At 39.6% G+C, this 20524-nt stretch overlaps 1 protein-coding gene across 4 annotated transcripts in view; it reads left to right on the top strand.

Moving 5' to 3' along the window:
* Window positions 1-267: 267 nt before the first annotated feature.
* The window catches only part of LOC145507870 (membrane cofactor protein-like), a 34737-nt gene continuing 14480 nt past the window's right edge, over window positions 268-20524 (top strand). For all 4 annotated transcript variants that reach the window (XM_081495364.1, XM_081495365.1, XM_081495367.1 and 1 more), the window contains exons 1-6: window positions 268-382; window positions 5393-5581; window positions 5920-6022; window positions 9718-9803; window positions 10620-10814; window positions 19799-19981. In XM_081495364.1, coding sequence (XP_081351490.1) covers window positions 340-382; window positions 5393-5581; window positions 5920-6022; window positions 9718-9803; window positions 10620-10814; window positions 19799-19981 — 799 coding nt within the window. In that variant the 5' untranslated portion in view covers window positions 268-339. The remainder of the gene's footprint in view (window positions 383-5392; window positions 5582-5919; window positions 6023-9717; window positions 9804-10619; window positions 10815-19798; window positions 19982-20524) is intronic.

Here is a 20524-nt window from a genome sequence, read left to right on the forward strand (position 1 = left end):
CCAGGCGCGGGGACCGCCCCTCCAGAGCAGGGACAGCAGCCCCAGCGCCGCGCCCCGCCCTCAAGGCGCGGGGACCGCCCCTCCAGGCGCAGGGACCGCCCCCGCGCCGAGGCCCCGCCCATTGGCCCCGCTAGACCCTCACCCCGCCCCCGGCACGGCCCAGCCACGCCCCGCCCCGCGTTACCGCACCCAACACCTTGTGAGTATGGGGATTGTTGCGTCCGCCGGGCTGAGCTCAGCTTTCCCGCTGGCCTCCCCGAAAGTGACAGAGGCTTTCGTATCGCGCAAGCCCCCTCCTGGTCGCCCCGAGAGTCCCCTTTCTTCCGGTGCCTCGTAGGGATGCTTTTGGTGGTCCTCGTGCTCCTGCTGCCCACAGTCTCCGGTAGGAGCCTGCAGAGGGTGCGCCCTGGTGGGGAACCGGAGCGGCTCGCGGGGCTGAACCGAGGGTGGGGGGAGATTCGCTTTTTGTCTCTCGTGAGAGTCGTGGGGCTGGGTCCACTCCGGGGTCATAAGGAGTTGGGGTAGAAAGCGTGACCAGAGCTTCCGTGGGTCATGCTGCATGGAGATCTAGGGGAGTGGGGACCACGTAGCGCTGGAAGAGAAGTCTTGCTTGCGGTGGGCACTCAGAGGTGCGGGGTGATGGACGCAGCCGGGACTTACCCAGGGGCAAAGTGGGTCACTAGCAAAAGCTTGCAGGGACTGAGCCACTTGGGGACGGGTCCTCTGGCCTGTTGGTGGTGGTGATGGCTTGCTCTTGAGTTCCCAGATGCCTGGGGATACTGTTAGGCTGGTGCTGTGCCTGTGTGTGTGTGTGTGTGTGTGTGTGTGTGTGTGTGTAGGGAAGGAAGGGAGTGGGCGGGGAGGTTTGCTCTATGTACTCTGGGCAGGGTGATAACCTGAGTGGAGTATTTCTATCCTGCTCGGCTGCGCTGGGCTGGGGGAGGCTGCGCAGGGTATTCTCAAGTGTGACTTTTGTAGAAGTGGCCACCCAGCGGTGCCAAGTTGGGAAGCTCGTGTGGTGCATGTAACGGTCAGGTGGGAGAAGTCGCTGGGTACTCTGTCTACACCCCTACGTGCCCAGCCCCGCGTGGTGTTGGAGGTTGTGGCTCGGGAGCCAAGAGGCAGCATAAGAAGTCACCATCCTTGTGTCCCTGGTGCTCGTCCCATTGATACTGGCAGCAGCAAACCACCAGTGACCACAGAAGCATAAGAAGCGATAAGGTGGCCACTGGGCAACACCCCTGACAGAGGCGATGAAGGGTGAAAAGCGCCCACTTGCCTTGATTACCAGAGGCAGCGCTGGACTTTTCAGGTGGCTCAGTGGTAAAGAATCTGCCTGCCATACAGGAGACACCAGTCTATCCCTGAGTGGGGAAGAGCCCCTGGAGGAGGGCATGGCAACCGACTCCAATGTTCTCGCCTGGAGAATCCCATGGACAGAGCAGCCTGGCAGACTACAGCCCATAGCGTTGCAAAGAGTTGGACACGACTGAAGCGACCTCGCCCGCGTGCGCGTAACGTCAAACTGACTGTCATAGGTCACTCAGAGCCCCCAGCCACCCCAAGACCCAGTCTTGCCCACCAGAAGACTGAAGACACAGCCTTACCCAAGAGTGGGCCCACATTAACCCTAGGATCCCTGGCACCCAAAAACCAGGTGTAGAACAGGGTCTTGTCTGCCAGGAGGTCAGCATAGATCCCTGACCGGGCCTAATCCATGAAAAGATGGACACCAGCCCCAAGAGCCCCTGAGCCTCAGCCGACCCACCGTGTGTTAACACCAACTCCAGGACCCTGTCCCTGACAGCAGGGTGCCTGGGACCTGCTCCTGCCCACCTTGAGCCTGGTACTGCTCACCAGCACTAATGCCAAGACCCACGGGGCCCCAGCCCACCAGCAAGCTGACACAACCTCCAAGATACCTTGCGCCCCTCAGCCAGCCATGTCGGGATCTGATACCCATCAACTGATCAACACCAGCTATGGAACCCGCCTGTGCCATGACCCCAGCCACCAGCAGGCTGACACAAGTTCTGGGGTCCCTGACCCTGCAGCTGCCACCCTGAGACCAGGTTCTATCCGCTCCCCCCCCACACACACACATGTCTCCACATTCAGCCACTTTGTGACCTGGTCCTACCTACCAAGGGCTGGCTCCAGGACTGGGATTCCCCTGACCTTGCAGCCAATCATACTAAGATCCAGACCTACACACCAAAGACTAGCAGCCTCGACACAGAGCCTGGCGGTCATCCAGACCAGGGGCCCACTGTTCCTACAGTCACACACACAGTAGTAAGACCACCACAGCAGAGGTGTTCGGACAGCCCAACTGATGATTTCTGAAGACAAGATATGGCTTGGCATTCAGTACCTTTCCTTTACAATTGATGTGTCTGCAATCCAGTTTCATCTTCCCCACCAACTAGAATCTTCTTTATGTGGTGCTTTTTTCAATTTTGATAAGAAAAAAAAACGTGCAGTGTTGTAGGATATAGATGTTCTTGCTTACAAGCATTATATAGGCCTTTTAGAATGTTAATTTATACAAACATGGACTGTAGTTTCAGTGAAATTTATTTTGGTATTCATTTAAAAAAATAGTTTGTGCGGACAGTGAGAGAAGGGACAGAATGGTCAGGTTCCATTCAGGTCCCACTTTGATCAGAGATCATAATTATCCTGAAGTTACCATCTGGGCAGGGATCTGGGTTTGTGCTTGAGTATGAGAGTTATTTTTAAATTTTGTAAGCAGGTAGAGAGTGCTTGCCCAACTTTTGTAAGTGTACCGAAGGTGAACAGTTCTCTTGATACATATAGAGGCTGTTTCATCCTCCTGAAACTCATCTGAAAAATTAAAAAATTGGGGGATTTTCTGAATGCAATCTATCACATTCTATAATGGCATACTATATAATGCTTCTTGTAAAGGTATAGATAGCATTGCAGCCCAATAATAATTACACTGTAAACCATCTGGAAAAAAAATCTTAGTCAAGATATGTTTACTTTGAAAATCCTCATGGGAATAAAGAATCCAGTATTCTGAATAAGAGAAGAAATTATTCAGATACATAAAGCAAATCAAATACATAAAACAAACAACACTTACATAATTTAATTATGGGCATGCTATTAACTTGATTTCTTCCTTGGTTCCAGGAAACTCTGAATGATGTTATACATTTCTATCTAGAATGGAATTCTATAGCATTTCTAGTCCATTCCCCCCCCATTGTAAAATGAGAATGTACAGCTCAGAGTATTGAGTAAATTTAATGTTATTAGTAAAATCCAACTCTATACTGATCGTTAAACAGTGTTTTTAATAACTGCGTCCTTTTTTTTGTTTGTTTTTTGCTTTTGTTTTGGGCAGCTGATATAGGTGCATTCATATATTAAGATCAAAATACTGGAAATGTTGAAAACATTTTGCCAATAGGTGGATTTCAGCACATGGTGTAAATGAAATGTCAGACAGAGTATCAAAAGAGGAATCTTGAATTTAGAAAATGATGAAAAAAGGAGAATAATATTTCACTTGTTTAGAGTTCTCTCTTGACTAGTCTGTCAATCTGAAGACTTAGATCCAAGAAGTAATTACAGTAAAGATTCCTCAGGGATCAAAATAGATCTATCTCCCTTCTCCTTTAAGTCCTTAACCTTATAGGAGAGGCCTCTGCATTCTTTTAGCACTTTAGGATTTTAAATATCATAATATTTTACATCATTTCTAGCAGATTCATAAGATTTTCAAGAGCACAGATAATTAAAAGAAAGAGGACTTCCTGAAGCAGGAATAACGCAATTCTAGGGAAGAACCCCCCACAGAAAAAGGCCAGAGGTAAAAAATTCTAAAATCATAGCAATGTAGTTTACTGTCAGGATACATTGGATAAACAGCCCAAACAGTTACTGCAGGAAGCTTTTAAGGGCATGTACAATCCATTAATCAGTGAATAAAGATTAATTATGTTTACAGTAACATCCAAGAAACCTATTTTTTATGTAAGGTTATTCAAAGTAATAAAATTTGATATTTAAAAGGTATCCATTTATTTATAAAATGTTCAATTCACTAATCTAGACAGCGTATTAAAAAGCAGAGACATTACTTTGCTGACAGAGGTCTGTCTAGTCAAAGCTATGGTTTTTCCAGTAGTCATGTATGGATGTGAGAGTTGGACTATAAAGAAAGCTGAGCGCCGAAGAATTGATGCTTTTGAACTGTGGTGTTGAAGAAGATTCTTGAGAGTCCCTTGGACTGCAAGGAGATCCAACCAGTCCATCCTAAAGGAAATCAGTCCTGGATGTTCATTGGAAGGACTGATGCTGAAGCTGAAGCTCCAATATTTTGGCCACCTGATGTGGAGTGACTCATTAGAAATGATGCTGGGAAATATTGAAGGCAGGAAGTGAAGGGGACGACAGAGGATGTGATGGTTGGATGGTACCATCAGCTCAATGGACATGAGATTGAGCAAACTCGGCGAGTTGGTGGAGGACAGGGAAGCCTAGCATGCTGCAGTCCATGGGGTCACAAAGAGTCGGACATGAGCGACTGAACAACAATTCACTAATACAAAACAAATATAAAGAAGTTATATTTTTAAATATTTCAGTCCATATTTATTTTGACCTATGAAATTCACAGTGTTTATTTGATATTGCCTCTTACCCAGTGTGTACCGAGTGTAGTACAGAAAGAAGGTGTATGATCTCTGCCCTGTAGGACATTGCCTTCTGAGAGGGAACTGAGCCTAAACTATGGAAGCCTAAACTCTTCCATAGTATATAGCACTGATTAGAGTGCTGTATACTATACAAGACTTCTTAGGGAGAGGTGAGTTTTTAAATGATGAATTTAGAAAGAAGAGGGAAGGACATGTACCTATGAATATATTTTAAAACCCAAAACATAGGTGCTATCTTTTCAATTATGGTGAATGGAAGTTCACCTTATTCCTCAACAAACCAAAAAAGCTCATAGATGGTTATTTAAAGTAAGCAAGGCACATCCTTTGCTACTACTACACATGGGTAAAAACTTGGGCGTGTAATACGTGCTCAATTGTGTCCGATTCTTTTCGACCCCATGGACTATAGCCTGCCAGGCTCCTCTGTCTGTCGGAATTTTTCAGGCAAGTATACTGGAGTGGATTGCCATTTCCTCTTCCAGGGGATCTTCCTAACTGAGGGATGGAACCCAGATCTTCTGCATCTCCTGCATCCTCAGGGAATTCTTTACCACTTAGCCACCTGGGAAAGCGTGAAACAGTCATTGAATCTTTGTGTTTATCCTGTAGTGCCTGCCTGAGGCCAGGCCACAGTCCCTGGCTGATGAAAGAGATAAAGTACTTCATTTGCATGTTCTTATTCTCTGTGTTCCTAGAGGCTTGTGGTGATCCACCAAGATTTAAAACTATGAAGCTCCAGGGTGAGCCTAAACCCACTTATGGTCCTGGGGAATGTGTACAATATGAGTGTCGTCTAGGTTTCAAGCCCAAGCTTCCTGCTCTCCCCAGATCTGCTGTTTGTCAAGATAATAAAACATGGTCATCTCTCCAGGAGGCCTGTACAGGTAAATAAACAAACAAAAATGTTTTATAGCCCTGGATAGTCACACACATCTTAGTGGCCTATTCCACTGCTTCAGTGATTATCTTATCATGTGAATATAGGTTTTCAGATATCTGTGCATTTGTTCAGGCTTTGAAAAATCCCCAGGGAATCTTTTTCTTGGTAATTGTTTACCTGGGTAAATGTGAATCTTGTTTGGCCATATAATATGGAAAGAAAATAATAGTTAAATGAATAATAAGATTCCCATGAATTCAAACAAGCAATGTAGACTTTTGAATTTGATTTAAATCTTTTTGAAATTAGTATAAACCAACATATTTGAATATTTTCTTTTAGAAAAATCGTGTCCTAATCTAGGAGATCCTGTGAATGGCCAAATTAACTTAGTGAATGGAAGTGCTCTGTTTGGTTCACAGGCTCACTTTGCTTGTAATCCGGGGTGAGTAAGATTCTCCTTACAGAAAATAAGGTTTGGTATTACTAATTCCATTTTTGTTTTGCTCCTCTTTTTAAACATTCCTGTAAACTAGCTTTCATTTTGTTTTCTACGTGACAAGTTGTACTTGTAGCCAAACAATTACTGCACTATTTAAGAAGACCTGAAAAATGTGTAATTGGAAACAAGTTTAAGTTGAAGTAAAGCAAAACTGTATAACTTACTACATGTGTGTGTTCAGTCGCTCAGTCATGTCTGACTCTTTGAGACCCCATGGACTGCCAGGGGCTTGCCAGGCTCCTCTGTCCATGGAGTTTTCCAGGCAAGAATACCTGGGTGGGTTGCCACTTCCTACTCCAGGGGATCTTCCCAACGCAGGGATCGAGCCCACATCTTTTGTGTCTCCTGCGTTGACCGGGTATTCTTTAACACTAGCATCACTTGGGAAGCCTGTGTAACTTACTATATGTATTAATAAACCTATTGTATGCATTAAAAATGTAGTAATCATGGTAACTTTATTCTTGACAATAATTTAAAATTGCCAATTCTTAGAGTTGAAATGGGGCTTATGGAAGTAGAAAGTAGAATTGTCAACCAAACATACTCTTATATTGAGATAATCTGTAGTTTTAAGGACCTAAATTGATCTGCTTAGCCTGGATGATAATGTTGATCGTAATGTCTTAGTGGGGAAACCTTATTTTTGACGCTGCTGTGAAGGAGTTGCTGCTGCTGCTAAGTCACTTCGGTCGTGTCCGACTCTATGCGACCCCATAGATGGCAGCCCACCAGGCTCCCCCACCCCTGGGATTCTCCAGGCAAGAGTACTGGAGTGGGTTGCCATTTCCTTCTCCAAGGCATGAAAGTGAAAAGTGAAAGTGAAGTCGCTCAGTCGTGTCCGACTCCTAGTGACCCCATGGACTGCAGCCTACCAGGCTCCTCCGTCCATGGGATTTTCCAGGCAAGAGTACTGGAGTAGGTTGCCATTGCCTTCTGAAACATCTCAAAAAGAGGTACTGAGCATTTAATTTTTATTTTTCTACAGGGCTCCTTTAATAGTACATATTGGAGATATTGGGCATTTATTTTAAAATATGATTTTAGAATTTAAATGTAATACACTGTAAATGCAACAGGTTTTCTTAATATTAACTTTAATCATATTTTTCTGTAATAATTTAATAGTTCTAATATTTTTGTGTATGTGTGGAATCTTTAGAGATGTATACATATAAAATCATGCTACATGCAAACAGTGATAAATTTAGCTTCTTTCTTTCCAATTTGGATGCCTTTTATTTCTTTTTGTTGCTTAATTGCTCTGCCTAGACCTTTCAGTACTATTTTGAATACATGTGGTAAAAATAAGCATCTTTGCCTTTGTTCATCTTAGAGGAAAAGTGCTCAGTTTGTCCCCATTGAGTATGATATTGTGCTGTGTGTTTCTCGTGTATGCTATTTATTACCCTGAAGCAGTTTCCATCTGTTCCTAGACTGTTGAATATTTTTTATCATGAAAAATGTATTTTTTATCATGAAAAATTTTTATAAATGAAAAATTTTGTCAAATGCTTCTTCTTCATCAATTGAGATGATCATATGGGTTTTTCCCCTTCATTCTGCTGATGTGATATATTACATTGATTGATCTTCATGTTGAACCATCCTAGCATTCCAGGAATAATTTCTGCTTGGTCATGGTTTTTAACCCTTTCTTCATGCTGATGAATTGTTTGCTAGTATTACATTGAGGGTTTTTACATCGGTACTTATAAGAAATACTGTAGCTTGGTTACTTGTAATGTCTTCTTCTAGCTTTGGTGTCATTACACTGGCATCATAGAATAAATTCAGAAGACTGCCTTACTCTTCAATTTTTGTAAAACTTTAAGAAGGATTGGTATTACTTCTCTTTTAAATGTTTGGCAGAATTAAACAGTGAAGACATCAGATCCAGGACTTTTTTCGTTATTGGAAAATTTTTGATTACTGATTCAGTCTCCTCACTAGTTATAATCAATTCAGATTTTGTATTTTTTAATGAAGTCTTGGTAGAGTTTGTGTTTACATGAATTTGTCTTTTACATCTAGGCTATCCATTTGTTGTCATAAAATTATTTGTAGAAGTCTCATAATATTTTTTAATTCTGTGGAACTAAGGGAAATATCACCATTTTCATTTCTGATTTAGGTAATTTGGATCTTCCTTTTTGTCGTAGTCCATCTAGCTAAGGGGATATCAGTTTTCTTCCTCTTTTGGAAAACTAACTTTTGGATTCATTTGGTATTCTCTACTAATTTCTCTTCTGCTCTAATCTTTATTGTTTACTTCTTTCTGCCAGTTTTGTGTGTATATCTTTGTTCACTAGTTCCTTAAGTTGTAACATTAGGTTGATTATTTTAGAGCTCTCTTCTCACTTTTAATTAAAGACTAGTTTACCTACAAACTAAATTAGTCCAGATGCATCAGATAGGGATTTGATATTTCTATACATTTCAAAGTGATAAACATGATAAGTCTAGATACAATTTATCACCACACAAAGTTATTACACTTTATTGACTATTTTCCCCATTATATCCTTGTAACTTATTTCCTTTGTAACTAGAAATCTGTACCTCTTAATATCACTCATTTAATTAATTTCTCCCTTCACCCCTTCCCAGGGCAAACACTTTTTTGTTTTTTGTAACTGGAGTCTTTTCCTACTGTTCATGGGGGGAGGCCTGGCATGCTGTAGTCCATGGGGTTGCAAAGAGTCAGACACGACTGAGCGACTGAACGGAAGTGAACTGAACTGAAGTCTGTTTCTATTTTTGTTTCTTCATTTGCTTTGTATTTAAATTTCAAATATAAATGATATCATGCAATATTCTATTTTTCTGTCTGACTTGTCTCACTTAGCATAATATTCTATAGGCCAATCCATGTTGTCACTAATGACAAGATTTCCCAGTTTTTATGGCTGACTTATAGTCCATTGTGTGTGTGTGTGTGTATATATATATGTTCTTAATCCAGTTAGTCTATTGACTAATTTTATATTAGTTCAGTTCAGTTCAGTTCAGTCACTCAGTCATGTCCGACTCCTTTCAACCCCATGGACGGCTGCTGTCCATAGGGTCGCACAGAGTCGGATACAACTGAAGCGACTTAGCATGTGTGCATGCATTGGAGAAGGAAATAGCAACCCACTACAGTATTCTTGCCTAGAGAATCCCAGGGACAGAGGAGCCTGGTGGGCTGCCGTCTATGGGGTCACACAGGGTCTGACACGACTGAAGCGATTTAGAAGCAGCAGCAGCAGCAAAGGATTTCCCAAGCTCACGTCAGTCATGAAGCTGGAACTTGAATCCAGGCAGGCAAGTTCTAGAGCCCTGATCTCTCAGTCCTTACTGAGCAAAATGATGTGAGCAAAGAGTAGAAGTCAGTGTATAATACACTTGCCAGAGGGAGCAGAGAGGCTACACTGACAAGTGTGACAGTAATTTACACATTTTACTGTAGGCCAAAGTGGGTCCACATGCAGAAACTCTTCGTTTGATTGAGTTGCAGATTTAGGATATCCATTATATTAAGAAGTTTCTCACTCAAATTACTATAGTACAGAAAAACCATCATATAAAACATTTTTGATTATTATATACATCTTGTAATTGCTTAAAGGACATGCTAACTTTTTTCTCTCATTTAGTTTTTATATTATTGGAGCAAAAATTCTATATTGTGAAATTTCTGGAAATAATGTGGACTGGAGTGATAATCCCCCAATTTGTGAAAGTAAGTATGTCTTCTCTTTAGAATATAGAGCAGCAGTTCTCAAACTTTATGACCTCTTTATGCTTTTAAGTTAACCTAGACACGAAAGAACTTCTCTTCATATGGGTTATGTCTATTGATATTTACTATATTGCAATTAAAAATGAAGTTTTAAAAATAATTATTAATTCATTTTTAAGAAGTGTTAGCTGCAATACATATAAATATATGCAACATATTTTTATGAAAAATCAAAATTTTCCAAAACAAATAGTGAGAATTGTATCATTGTTTTATATTTTTGCAAATTACTTCAATATCTGGTTTAAAAGAACACATTTGGATCTAGTCTACTAGAAAATCAAACAGCTGCAGCCTATGAAAAATTTAACCATACATCATAGGAATGAAAGTAAAAAATGACAGTAATACTCAGCATTAATGTGAACAACCAATTTGTGAATGGAGATATTTATAAATCATAAAGTATTTTTCAACTAGCACTGAGTTACCTTTTTAATCACAAGTATATTTTAGCATGAAATTGTCAGCATCTTTCATGATGATAAGAGCAAAACTTAGCATGGCCTTGCAGGTAAATATGTATTTCATATTTCAGAAAATAAGTATTTTCTAAAAGTTAATTTCTACATTAATGGCTTGAATTTGGGACAATACATATTCACTTAGAGGCTTTCGTCTAAACGGATATGGAATTCACAACTGAATTATGTTAATCACATGCTGATGAATTATATGAAGACAGTTCATAGGACTTTGCTAATGCTGTCTTAATATTTTACTTTTACTTCATGTCCTTTTTCCTCCCTTTTTAAGTAATTGTGTGTGCAACACCTGGAAATATAACAAATGGAAGATTCACCAATTATAAGGAAGTATATCAATATAGTGAAGTAGTAATATATAGGTGTAATCCTTCAGATGGACCAGATGAATATTCTCTTGTTGGAGAAACCACCCTTATTTGTGTTGATCATGACAAATGGAGCAGTGACCCACCAGAGTGTAAAGGTAATAATATTTCCATGTATTTCCTCCTGAATCTAAATACTGTAGAAACACTTCAAAAATATTCTTATCTACAAGTAAACAAAAGATTCCTATGTACTTGCTCCTGCTGCTAAATTGACATATAATTTCATTTAATATTGCTCCAATAAAATTAAAAGACAGTTCTAATTGTATGTAGAGTTACCCACCAGTCACTCAACATCTTCAACTCATACATCATGAACGACCGTGTATATGCATGAGCTAGAACTTTTGGATCTTTTCTTTTTTGTTATTGTTGTTTGTTTGAAAGCATCAGAAAACTCAACACACCGTGGCTTAAGAAATAAGAAAGTTTTGTATTGTAATATAAGACCTCTGAGAGTTCGGGCTACAGGAACATTAAAAGGCTAACCTCACTGATAAGCTTGTTAAACTCTGGACAAAGCTTATTTAAACAACCATGATTGATGACTTCAGGTTGATTGATGACTTAGGTTAACTAAAAGTGGGGAGACACTGGAGGGGATGCGACTCTTGAAGAAGGATCCACTGAATGAAACCAAAATATTTATTTTCTCCCAACCTTTGCCTGTGTGGATCATAACAAACTGGGGAAAATTCTGAAAGAGATGGGAATACCAGACCACCTGACCTGCCTCTGGAGAAACCTGTATGCAGGTCAGGAAGCAACAGTTAGAACTGGACATGGAACAGCAGACTGGTTCCCAATAAGAAAAGGAGTACGTCAAGGCTGTATATTGTCACCCTGCTTATTTAACTTATATGCAGAGTACATCATGAGAAACGCTGGGCTGGAAGAAACACAAGCTGGAATCAAGATTGCTGGGAGAAATATCAATAACCTCAGATATGCAGATGACACCACCCTTATGGCAGAAAGTGAAGAAGAACTAAAGAGCCTCTTGATGAAGGTGAAAGAGGAGAGTGAAAAAGTTGGCTTAAAGCTCGACATTCAGAAAACTAAGATCATGGCATCTGGTCCCATTACTTCATGACAAATAGATGGGGAAACAGTGGAAATAGTGGTTGACTTTATTGTTGGGGGCTCCAAAATCAGCAGATGGTGATTGCAGCCATGAAATGAAAAGATGCTTACTCCTTGGAAGGAAAGATATGACCAACCTAGACAGCATATTAAAAGCAAAGACATTACTTTGTCAACAAAGGTCTGTCTAGTCAAGGCTATGGTTTTTCCAGTAGTCATGTATGGATGTGAGAGTTGGACTATAAAGAAAGTTGAGTGCAGAAGAATTGATGCTTTTGAACTGTGGTGTTGGAGAAGACTCTTGAGGGTCCCTTGAACTGCAAGGAAATCCAACCAGTCCATCCTAAAGGAAATCAGTCCTGGGTGTTCATTGGAAGGACTGATGTTGAAGCTGAAACTCCAATACTTTGGCCACTTGATGCAAAGAGCTGACTCATTTGAAAAGACCCTGATGCTATGAAAGATTGAAGGCGCGAGGAGAAGGGGACGACAGAGGATGAGATGGTTGGATGGCCTCACCGACTCAATGGACATGAGTTTGGGTAAACTCCGGGCGTTGGTGATGGACAGGGAGACCTGGCGTGCTGCACTTCATGGGGTCGCAAAGAGTCGGACACGACTGAGCGACTGAACTGAGCTGAACTGAGTGTACATGGGGCATTCTCTAATATCATTTTTAGGTAATATTTTTGACATATTTACTTCCAAAATATTGAAACTAGTACCAGTACATTAACCTGATCACAATGGGATGAATGTAGAAATAAAACCAAATACTTGAAAAGTGTGCACGATGCTTTTAAGTAAACCATGAGTCAAAGAAGCAGTCACAAGGGAAATAGAAACTGTTTTAATTGATTAAAAGTGAAAACACAGCATATTAATATACCAAAATTTGTGGGATACAGCAAAAGTTTTGCTCAGAGGATATTTATAATGTGAAATACTTATGTTGGAAAAACAGAAAACTCTCAAATCTGTCATCTATGCTTCTACCATTAGAAATTTTAAAAGAAGAGCAAATTAAATCTAAAACAAGAAAACAGAATAAGTAATAAAATTGGAGAGCCATGAAATTGAAGAGAGAAACAAAACATAGATAATCAAAGAAATCAGCCCGGTTTTTGGAAAATATGGATAAAATAGATAAATCCATAGACAGTCTGACAGGAAAACAAAGATAAAATTACCAATATCAAGATTGAAAAGGAGAACATCATAAAATATCCTATAGATGTTTAAACAATAATAAGGAAAAAAACAAACCACTGTGTGCCCATAAATTTCACAACTTAAACCTTCTCACCAAGAGTACTGCAAACCGTGCAGCCTTACTGGTGAACCCCACCAAGCATTTAAGCAATAAATAATGGCGGCTCTGCACAAAGCCTTGGGCCTCCCCAGTGGCTCAGCGGTAAAGAATCTGCCTGCAATGCAGAAGCACCAGGGTCCATGGGTTCCATCCCCGGGTTGGGAAAATCCCCTTGAGGAGGACATGGCAACTCACTCTAGTATTCTTGCCTGAAGAATCCTATGGACAGAGGAGCCTAAGGGGCTATAGTCCATACGGTCACAAAGAATTGGACACGACTGAAATGACTTAGCATGCACACACACACACAAACACAAAGCCTTAAAAAAATACGAGAGGAGAGAATCTTTCACAATTCATTTCAAGGACAGCATTGCCCGGATGCAAAAACCAGGTATAGGACACATTGATTCCACATTTACATACATAACAAGATGATCACCTTGATGTCTAGTTCCCATCTGTCACCAATTAAAATAAGTACAGAATTGTTGACTGTGTTGTCTATTTTGTGTATCATAACCTCATAACTTATTTATTTTATAACTAGAAGATTTTGCATTTTAATCCACTTATTTTCCTCATCTTTCCAGTCACCTCCTCTCTGCCAATCACTAGTTGTCTGTATTCATGAATCGGTTTCCTTTTTGTTTTATTAGTCTATTTGTTATATTTTGTAGATGCCACATAAAACTGAAATCACATGGTGTTTCTCTGGCTGACTTATTTCATGTTGCATAATTCCCACTATGTCCATCAACGCTGTCACAAATGGCAAGATTCCATTCTTTTTATGACTAGGTAATGGTCCATTTTATATGTACCACATCTTCTTTATTCATTACTCTATCAGGACATTTAGGTTGCTTTCATATCTTAGGTACTGCAAAAAAAAAAAAATACGCTAATGAAAAAAGGGCTGCACAAATCTTTTCAAATTAGTGTTTTGTTTTCTTTGGGTTAATACCCAGAAGTAAAATTGCTGGATCATATGGTATTCCCTATTTCCCTCAGTCTATGGCTCATTTTATTTCTCCCTATACAGTATCTTTTGGAGCAAAATTTAACTATTCTTTAAATGTGTAATAGAATTCATCTGCGAACCCATGGAGTCCTAGATTTTGTTTGCTGGAGATTATTTACTAATTCAGTTTCGTTACTAGTAATTGCTCTATCCCCATTTTCTATTTCTTCTTGACTCAGCATTGGCAGATAATATGTTTTTAGGAATTTATCCATGTCCAGGTTTTCCAATTTTGAATATATAATTATTCATAGTATTCTTTTATGATCCTTTGTATTTCTGTGGTATTGATAGTAACTTCTCTTTTATTTTTTATTTATTGGGATCCTTTCTTTTGTTTCTTGATGAGTATGGCTATATGTTTGTCAATTTTATCTTTTCAATGAGACAGCTCTGATTTCCAGTCTCAATTTCAATTATTTCCACTCTTTTCTTTATTATTTTAACCTTCCACAAACTTGCAGAGAGGGTTGTTCTATTTTTTATATATAAGTGTAAATTTAGATTGTTTACTTGACATTATTCTTCTTCTTAAGGTAGGCCTGTATGGCTACAAACTTCTGTCTTACCACTGTTTTTCCTGTGTTACATAGATTTGAAATGGATTGTTTCTATTTTCGTTAGTCTTAAGATATCTTCTATTTCCTTTTTAATTTCTTCAGTGAACTACTGATCATTTAGTAACATGTTCTTTTTGTCTCCATATGTTTTTTAGCCATTTTTCTTCTGGTAGTTGATTTTGTTGGACCATGGATTCAAATGTAAAATCTAAACTGTAAGACTTATGAGAAGACAGAAAATATTTGTGAGTTAGCAGAGATTTCTTCAAAAACCTTAAAAGCATTATTCTTTAAAGAAAAAAAAATACTGGGCTTCTTAAAAACTGAGAACTTCTCTCAGACACACTGTTTGAAGAAAGAAAAAAATTTGTCATAGACTGGGAGAAAATATTTGTCAGGAACATTTCTGAATGGACTTCTAGCTATGATGTATAAAGAACTCTCAAGACACAATAAGAAGAAAGCAGCCCAGTTTACCAAAAAAGGGGTAACATATTTGGATAGAATTTTTCCCACTGAAGAAGAATGTGGATGCTAAAAAAGGTACAGGAAACATTGCTCAATATCGTTAGTAATAACAGAAATGTAGTTTAACACCGTGATGAGAAACCACTAAAAACTTATTAGAATGCATGAAATTAAAAAGAAAAAATTAACAATTCCATGTTTTGGTAAGGGTTTGTTATATTTGGGACTCTGATGACACTGCTGATAAGAATGCAAGTGGTATGACCATTTGGAACACAATTTAGCAACTTCTCATACAATTAAACATACACTAAGGTACAATTCAGCTACCCAGGGTAAAATGAAAACATGTACACATAAAATCTGCACGAGAATATTCATAGTATCCTTAGTCATAATCATCCTAATACTGGAAACAACTCATATGTCCTTGAACTGGTAAATGGAGGAACATCACCGGTACATACATATAATTATAATACCCTGCAGGAAAGGGTGATGAGCTTTTAATTAAGACAACAGGAATGAGTCTCAAATGCATGGTCCCAAGTAGGGTAAGTCAAACTCAGAGGATGTGATTCCATATGACATTCTGGAGAAGCAACACTTCTGCTGTCACTCAGTTGTGTCCGACTCTGGGAGACCCCATGACTGCGGCACGCTTGGCTTCCCTGTCCTTCACCATCTTCCGGAGCTTGCTCACACGCATGTCCGTTGAATCAGTGATGCCATTGAATCATCTTGTCCTCTGTCGTCTGTCCCCTACTCCTCCTGTCATCAGTCTTTCTGAGCATCAGGGTTATTTCCAATTAGTCGGCGCTTTGCATCAGGTGGCCAAAGTATGGAAGCTTCAGCTTCAGCATCATTCCTTCTAATGAATATTCAGGATTGAGTTCTTTTAGGATGACTGGTTTGATCTCTTTGCAGTCCTAGGGACTCTCAAAAGACTATTCCAACACCATACAGTTCAAAAGCATAATTCTTTGGTGCTCAGCCTTCTTTATGGTCCAACTCTCACATCCATACAGGACTACTGGAAAAACCATACCTTTGACTAGATGGACCTTTGTTGGCAAAGTAATGTGTCTGCTTTTTAATACATGGTCTAGGTTTGTCATGGCTTACCTTCCAAGGAGGAACATTGTTTAATTTCATGGCTGCAGTCACTATCTGCAGTGATTTTGGAGCCCAAGAAGATAAACCCCATCACTGTTTCCATTGTTTCCCCATCCATTTGCCCTGAAGTGATGGGACCAGATGCCATGATGTTCATTTTATAGTGTTGAGTTTTAAGCCATTTTTTTCACTCTCCTCTTCATCAAGAGGCTCTCTTGATTGGTTCCTCTTCACTTTCTGCCTTAAGGGTGATGTCATCTGTATATATGAGGTTATTGATATTTCTCCCGGAAATCTTGATTCCAGCTTGTGCTTCATTTAGCCCAGCATTTCTCATGATGTCCTCTGCATATAAGTTAAATAAGCATGCTGATAATATACAGCCTTGACGTACTCCTTTTCCTATTTGGAACCAGTCCGTTCTTCCATGTCCAGTTCTAACTGTTCCTCCTTGACATGCATACAGGTTTCTCAGGAGGCAGGTAAGGTGGTCTGGTATTCCCATCTGTTTAAGAATTTTTCACAGTTTGTTGTGATCCACACAGTCAAAGGCTTTGGTGTAGACAATAAAGCAGAAGTGGATGTTTTTCTGGAACTCTTGTCCTTTTTCGATGATCCAGTGGATCTTGGCAATTTGATCACTGCTTTCTTTGCCTTTTCTAAATCCAGCTTGAACATCTGGAAGTTCTCGGTTCATGTTGAAGGCTCGCTTGGAGAATAATGAGCATTACTTTGTTAGCCTGTGAAATGAGTGCAATTGTGCATTAATTTCAACATTCTTTGGCGTTTCCCTTCTTTGAGATTGGAATGAATACTGACCTTTTCCAGTCCTGTGGCCACTGCTGAGTTTTCCAAATTTGTTGGCATATTGAGTGCAGCACTTAACAGCATCATCTTTTAGGATTTGAAATGGCACCCGGTCCCATCACTTCATGGCAGAGAGATGGGGAAACAGTGGAAATAGTGGCTGACTTCATTTTTGGGGGCCCCAAAATCACTGCAGATGGTGATTGCAGCCATGAAATTAAAAGATGCTTACTCATTGAAAGGAAAGTTATGACCAACGGAGACAGTATATTAAAAAGCAGAGACATTACTTTGTCAACAAAGGTCCATCTAGTCAAGGCTATGGTTTTTCCAGTGGTCATGTATGGATGTGAGAGTTGGACTATAAAGAAGGCTGAGTGCAGAAAAATTGATACTTTTGAACTGTGTTGTTGGAGAAGACTCTTGAGAGTCCCTTGAACAGCAAGGAAATCCAACCAGTCCATCCTAAAGGAAATCAGTCCTGAATATTCATTGGAAAGACTGATGCTGAAGCTGAAACTCCAATATTTTGGCCACCTGATGTGAAGAACTGACTCATTGGAAAAGAACCTGATGCTGGGAAAGATTGAAGGCGGGAGGAGAAGGGGATGATAGAGGATGAGATGGTTGGATGGCATCACCGACTCAATGGATATGAGTTAGTTTGAGTAAGCTCTGGGAGTTGGTGATGGACAGGGAAGTCTGGCATGCTGCAGTCCTAGGAGTCACAATGAGTCAGACACAACTGAGTGACTGAACTGAACTGAAACTTAACTTAAAGAAAATCATTAGCACAAATATCAGCAGTGTAGCACAACAGAGAAAAGATCAGTGAACCTGAAATCAATACAATACAAATGTAACATGATTTCAAAAGAAATATTAAATGAGAGAGAGAGAGAAACTTATACACCTGTGGAAGAGTAGCAACCAGTAAGCGTACATGTAACTGGAGTTTCATAGAAAAAGAACAGTAGAGACAATTATTTGTCTGTTTGTTTTACATTGGAGTATAGTCTCTTTACAATGTTGTGTTAGTTTGTACTAGATGGCAATGTGAATCAGATGTGTATAGCTGCGTGTGTGTATAGACATATATACACACACATATATATCCACTGTTTTTTGGATATTCTTCCCATTTGCATCACCCAGAGCATTGAGTAGAGTTCCCTTTGTTATACAGGAGTTTCTCATTGGTTATCTATTGTATACATAGTAGAGTATATATGTTAATCCCAATTTCCCAATTTGTCCCATCCCTGTTTTCCCTTTGGTACCCATAAGTTTGTTCTCTATTTATTTTTTATTCTCTATTTATTTTAGTCTCTATTATTTGAATTTGATCCACAACATTCACCCCGCAGATCCACCCCAGGGAATTCATTGACCCTAGCAGGATAAATAAATTCTGAAAATTTACCAAAGAATCCCCATTAGACTAAAACGAAAAGAAAAAACTGCCAGTAAGAGGGGAAAAGAGCATATTACATTCTTCCTGCCTCACCTCAAAGAAAGAGTAACAGCTGACTTCTCTCAAGAAACTGAAGAACAGAAGACAATAATTTCTGCTAATGTGCTGAAAGAAAGATAAAGCGCTTATCCTGGAATTCCCTCTCAAGGAGAAATCTTTCAAAACTGAAGTTGAAATAAATGAAAACAATTTCAGATAAAGAAGGGCCAAGAGAATTTGTCATTAGACAACCTGAACTAAAAGAATTGATAAGTTCTCCTGGCTGAACAAAAATTATACCTAATGAAAATTCAGATCCACAGCAAAGGAGAAAACATCTTTCTGGCTTAAAAGGCTTTATTTCTGGCCCTCGTCTGTTGCTCAGATTAATCTCATAAAATGTTCTCTTCTACTCACTGCCCTGCCCAGTGTTTTTTCGGATTTGTCTTGTTTCCAAATTCTGCAAAACCCATTAGTAGATCTGAAGTCACTCTAGAGGGCCCTGACCTTTAATTCACTTCTGGAGAGGTCGAGTAGAATGGAATTTACCACAGCACACTGCTGTGAGCGCTAAATATTAATTCCAGCATTATCTCAGGCATATGTGCTTGCATACTGGTTTAACACTTAAAACATGTTTTAAAACTTAAAACGTGTTGATCTCTGGGTTTACAATCCAAAATGTTTGGAAAACACTGCCCTAACTCCGCTGACCTTTGTGTTTCTTGAACATCCTAGTTCCTGTATGTTGTTGCCACCTGAGAACTTTCTATTTCCTTTTTTTTTTAATGGCTAGCTGCTTTTCAACTTTTAAATTTGTACTCAAGTATTACCTTCTCAAAACAGTCTTTACTATCTTTCTAAATGAACACGGTACTGTAATTAGTGTCAGCATGGCCTGAAGAACATCCTAGAGCTGAAGAGCATCAAAAGTCGTTTCTGAACTTACCCTGAGTTTGTATCTGGTAGTCAGACCTTTCTCAACACACGTCAGTACTGGAAAAAAGTGTAGGAAAGCCAAAAACTGTTATGATAGACTGTTTTGGTAGAAAAACGTTAATAGATTTCTCTACATCTGTTTCCCTGGAATTCAAATGCACAGAGTCTTGTGTTGTTTTATTTTATTTTTTTTCAATTAGCATCTTGCCTTTCATTTCTCCTTTCTTCCTTTCTACTGGAAGTCATTATTTACACTAGATATTTGGTCTTATATGAAAGCAGGCTTTCAGTAATTATGGAATTTCTCCACTTTTCAGTGGTCAAATGTGACTATCCAGCCGTCGAACATGGAACAATAGTATCAGGATTTAGAAGAAAGTATTACTACAACATGCAAGTTGTATTTCAGTGTCTTGATGGTTTTTACCTTCATGGGAGCGGCACAGTTGTCTGTGGTGCAAACAGTACCTGGGAGCCCAAGCTACCAACGTGTACTAAAGGTATGTGGGTGTCTGTTTCCTTTTTCCTTTTTAAAAAATTTCATTTTTTCCACAATAGATTTCAATGACACAGAGCAATTGGAAAGGAACAGTTTTAGTACTTACATCTGTCTTGTATTCATTTCCATGTTACATGTTTGACTTCTAATTCACAAAGAAGCTTGTTTTGATTTTCCTTTTATAGATTCTTAGCCTGTTGCATACATCACACAGGTGCATAAATTTCTCTTGTTGAACATCTTTACATGTAAATGGATAGCAAACATTTTTTAGTGTAAATTAGAGTGTTAGTAGCTCAGTTGTGTCCAACTCTTTGCAACCCCATGATGGACTATAGCCCACCAGGCTCCTCTGTCCATGGAATACTCCAAGTAAGAATACAGGAGTGGGTTGCCATTCCCTTCTCCAGGGGATCTTTGTGATCCAGAGATTGAACCTGTGTTTGCATTGCAGGCAGATTCTTTACCATCTGAGCCACCAGGGAAGCCCGAATTAAAACATGTACATTTTTACCTAAATGAGTATGAAAAGCATAATTCATAT

The sequence above is a fragment of the Giraffa tippelskirchi genome, chromosome 5 (assembly GCF_054371585.1).
Source record: "Giraffa tippelskirchi isolate mGirTip1 chromosome 5, T2T-mGirTip1v1.2.pri, whole genome shotgun sequence".
In the NCBI taxonomy this organism is placed as follows: Eukaryota; Metazoa; Chordata; class Mammalia; order Artiodactyla; family Giraffidae; genus Giraffa; species Giraffa tippelskirchi.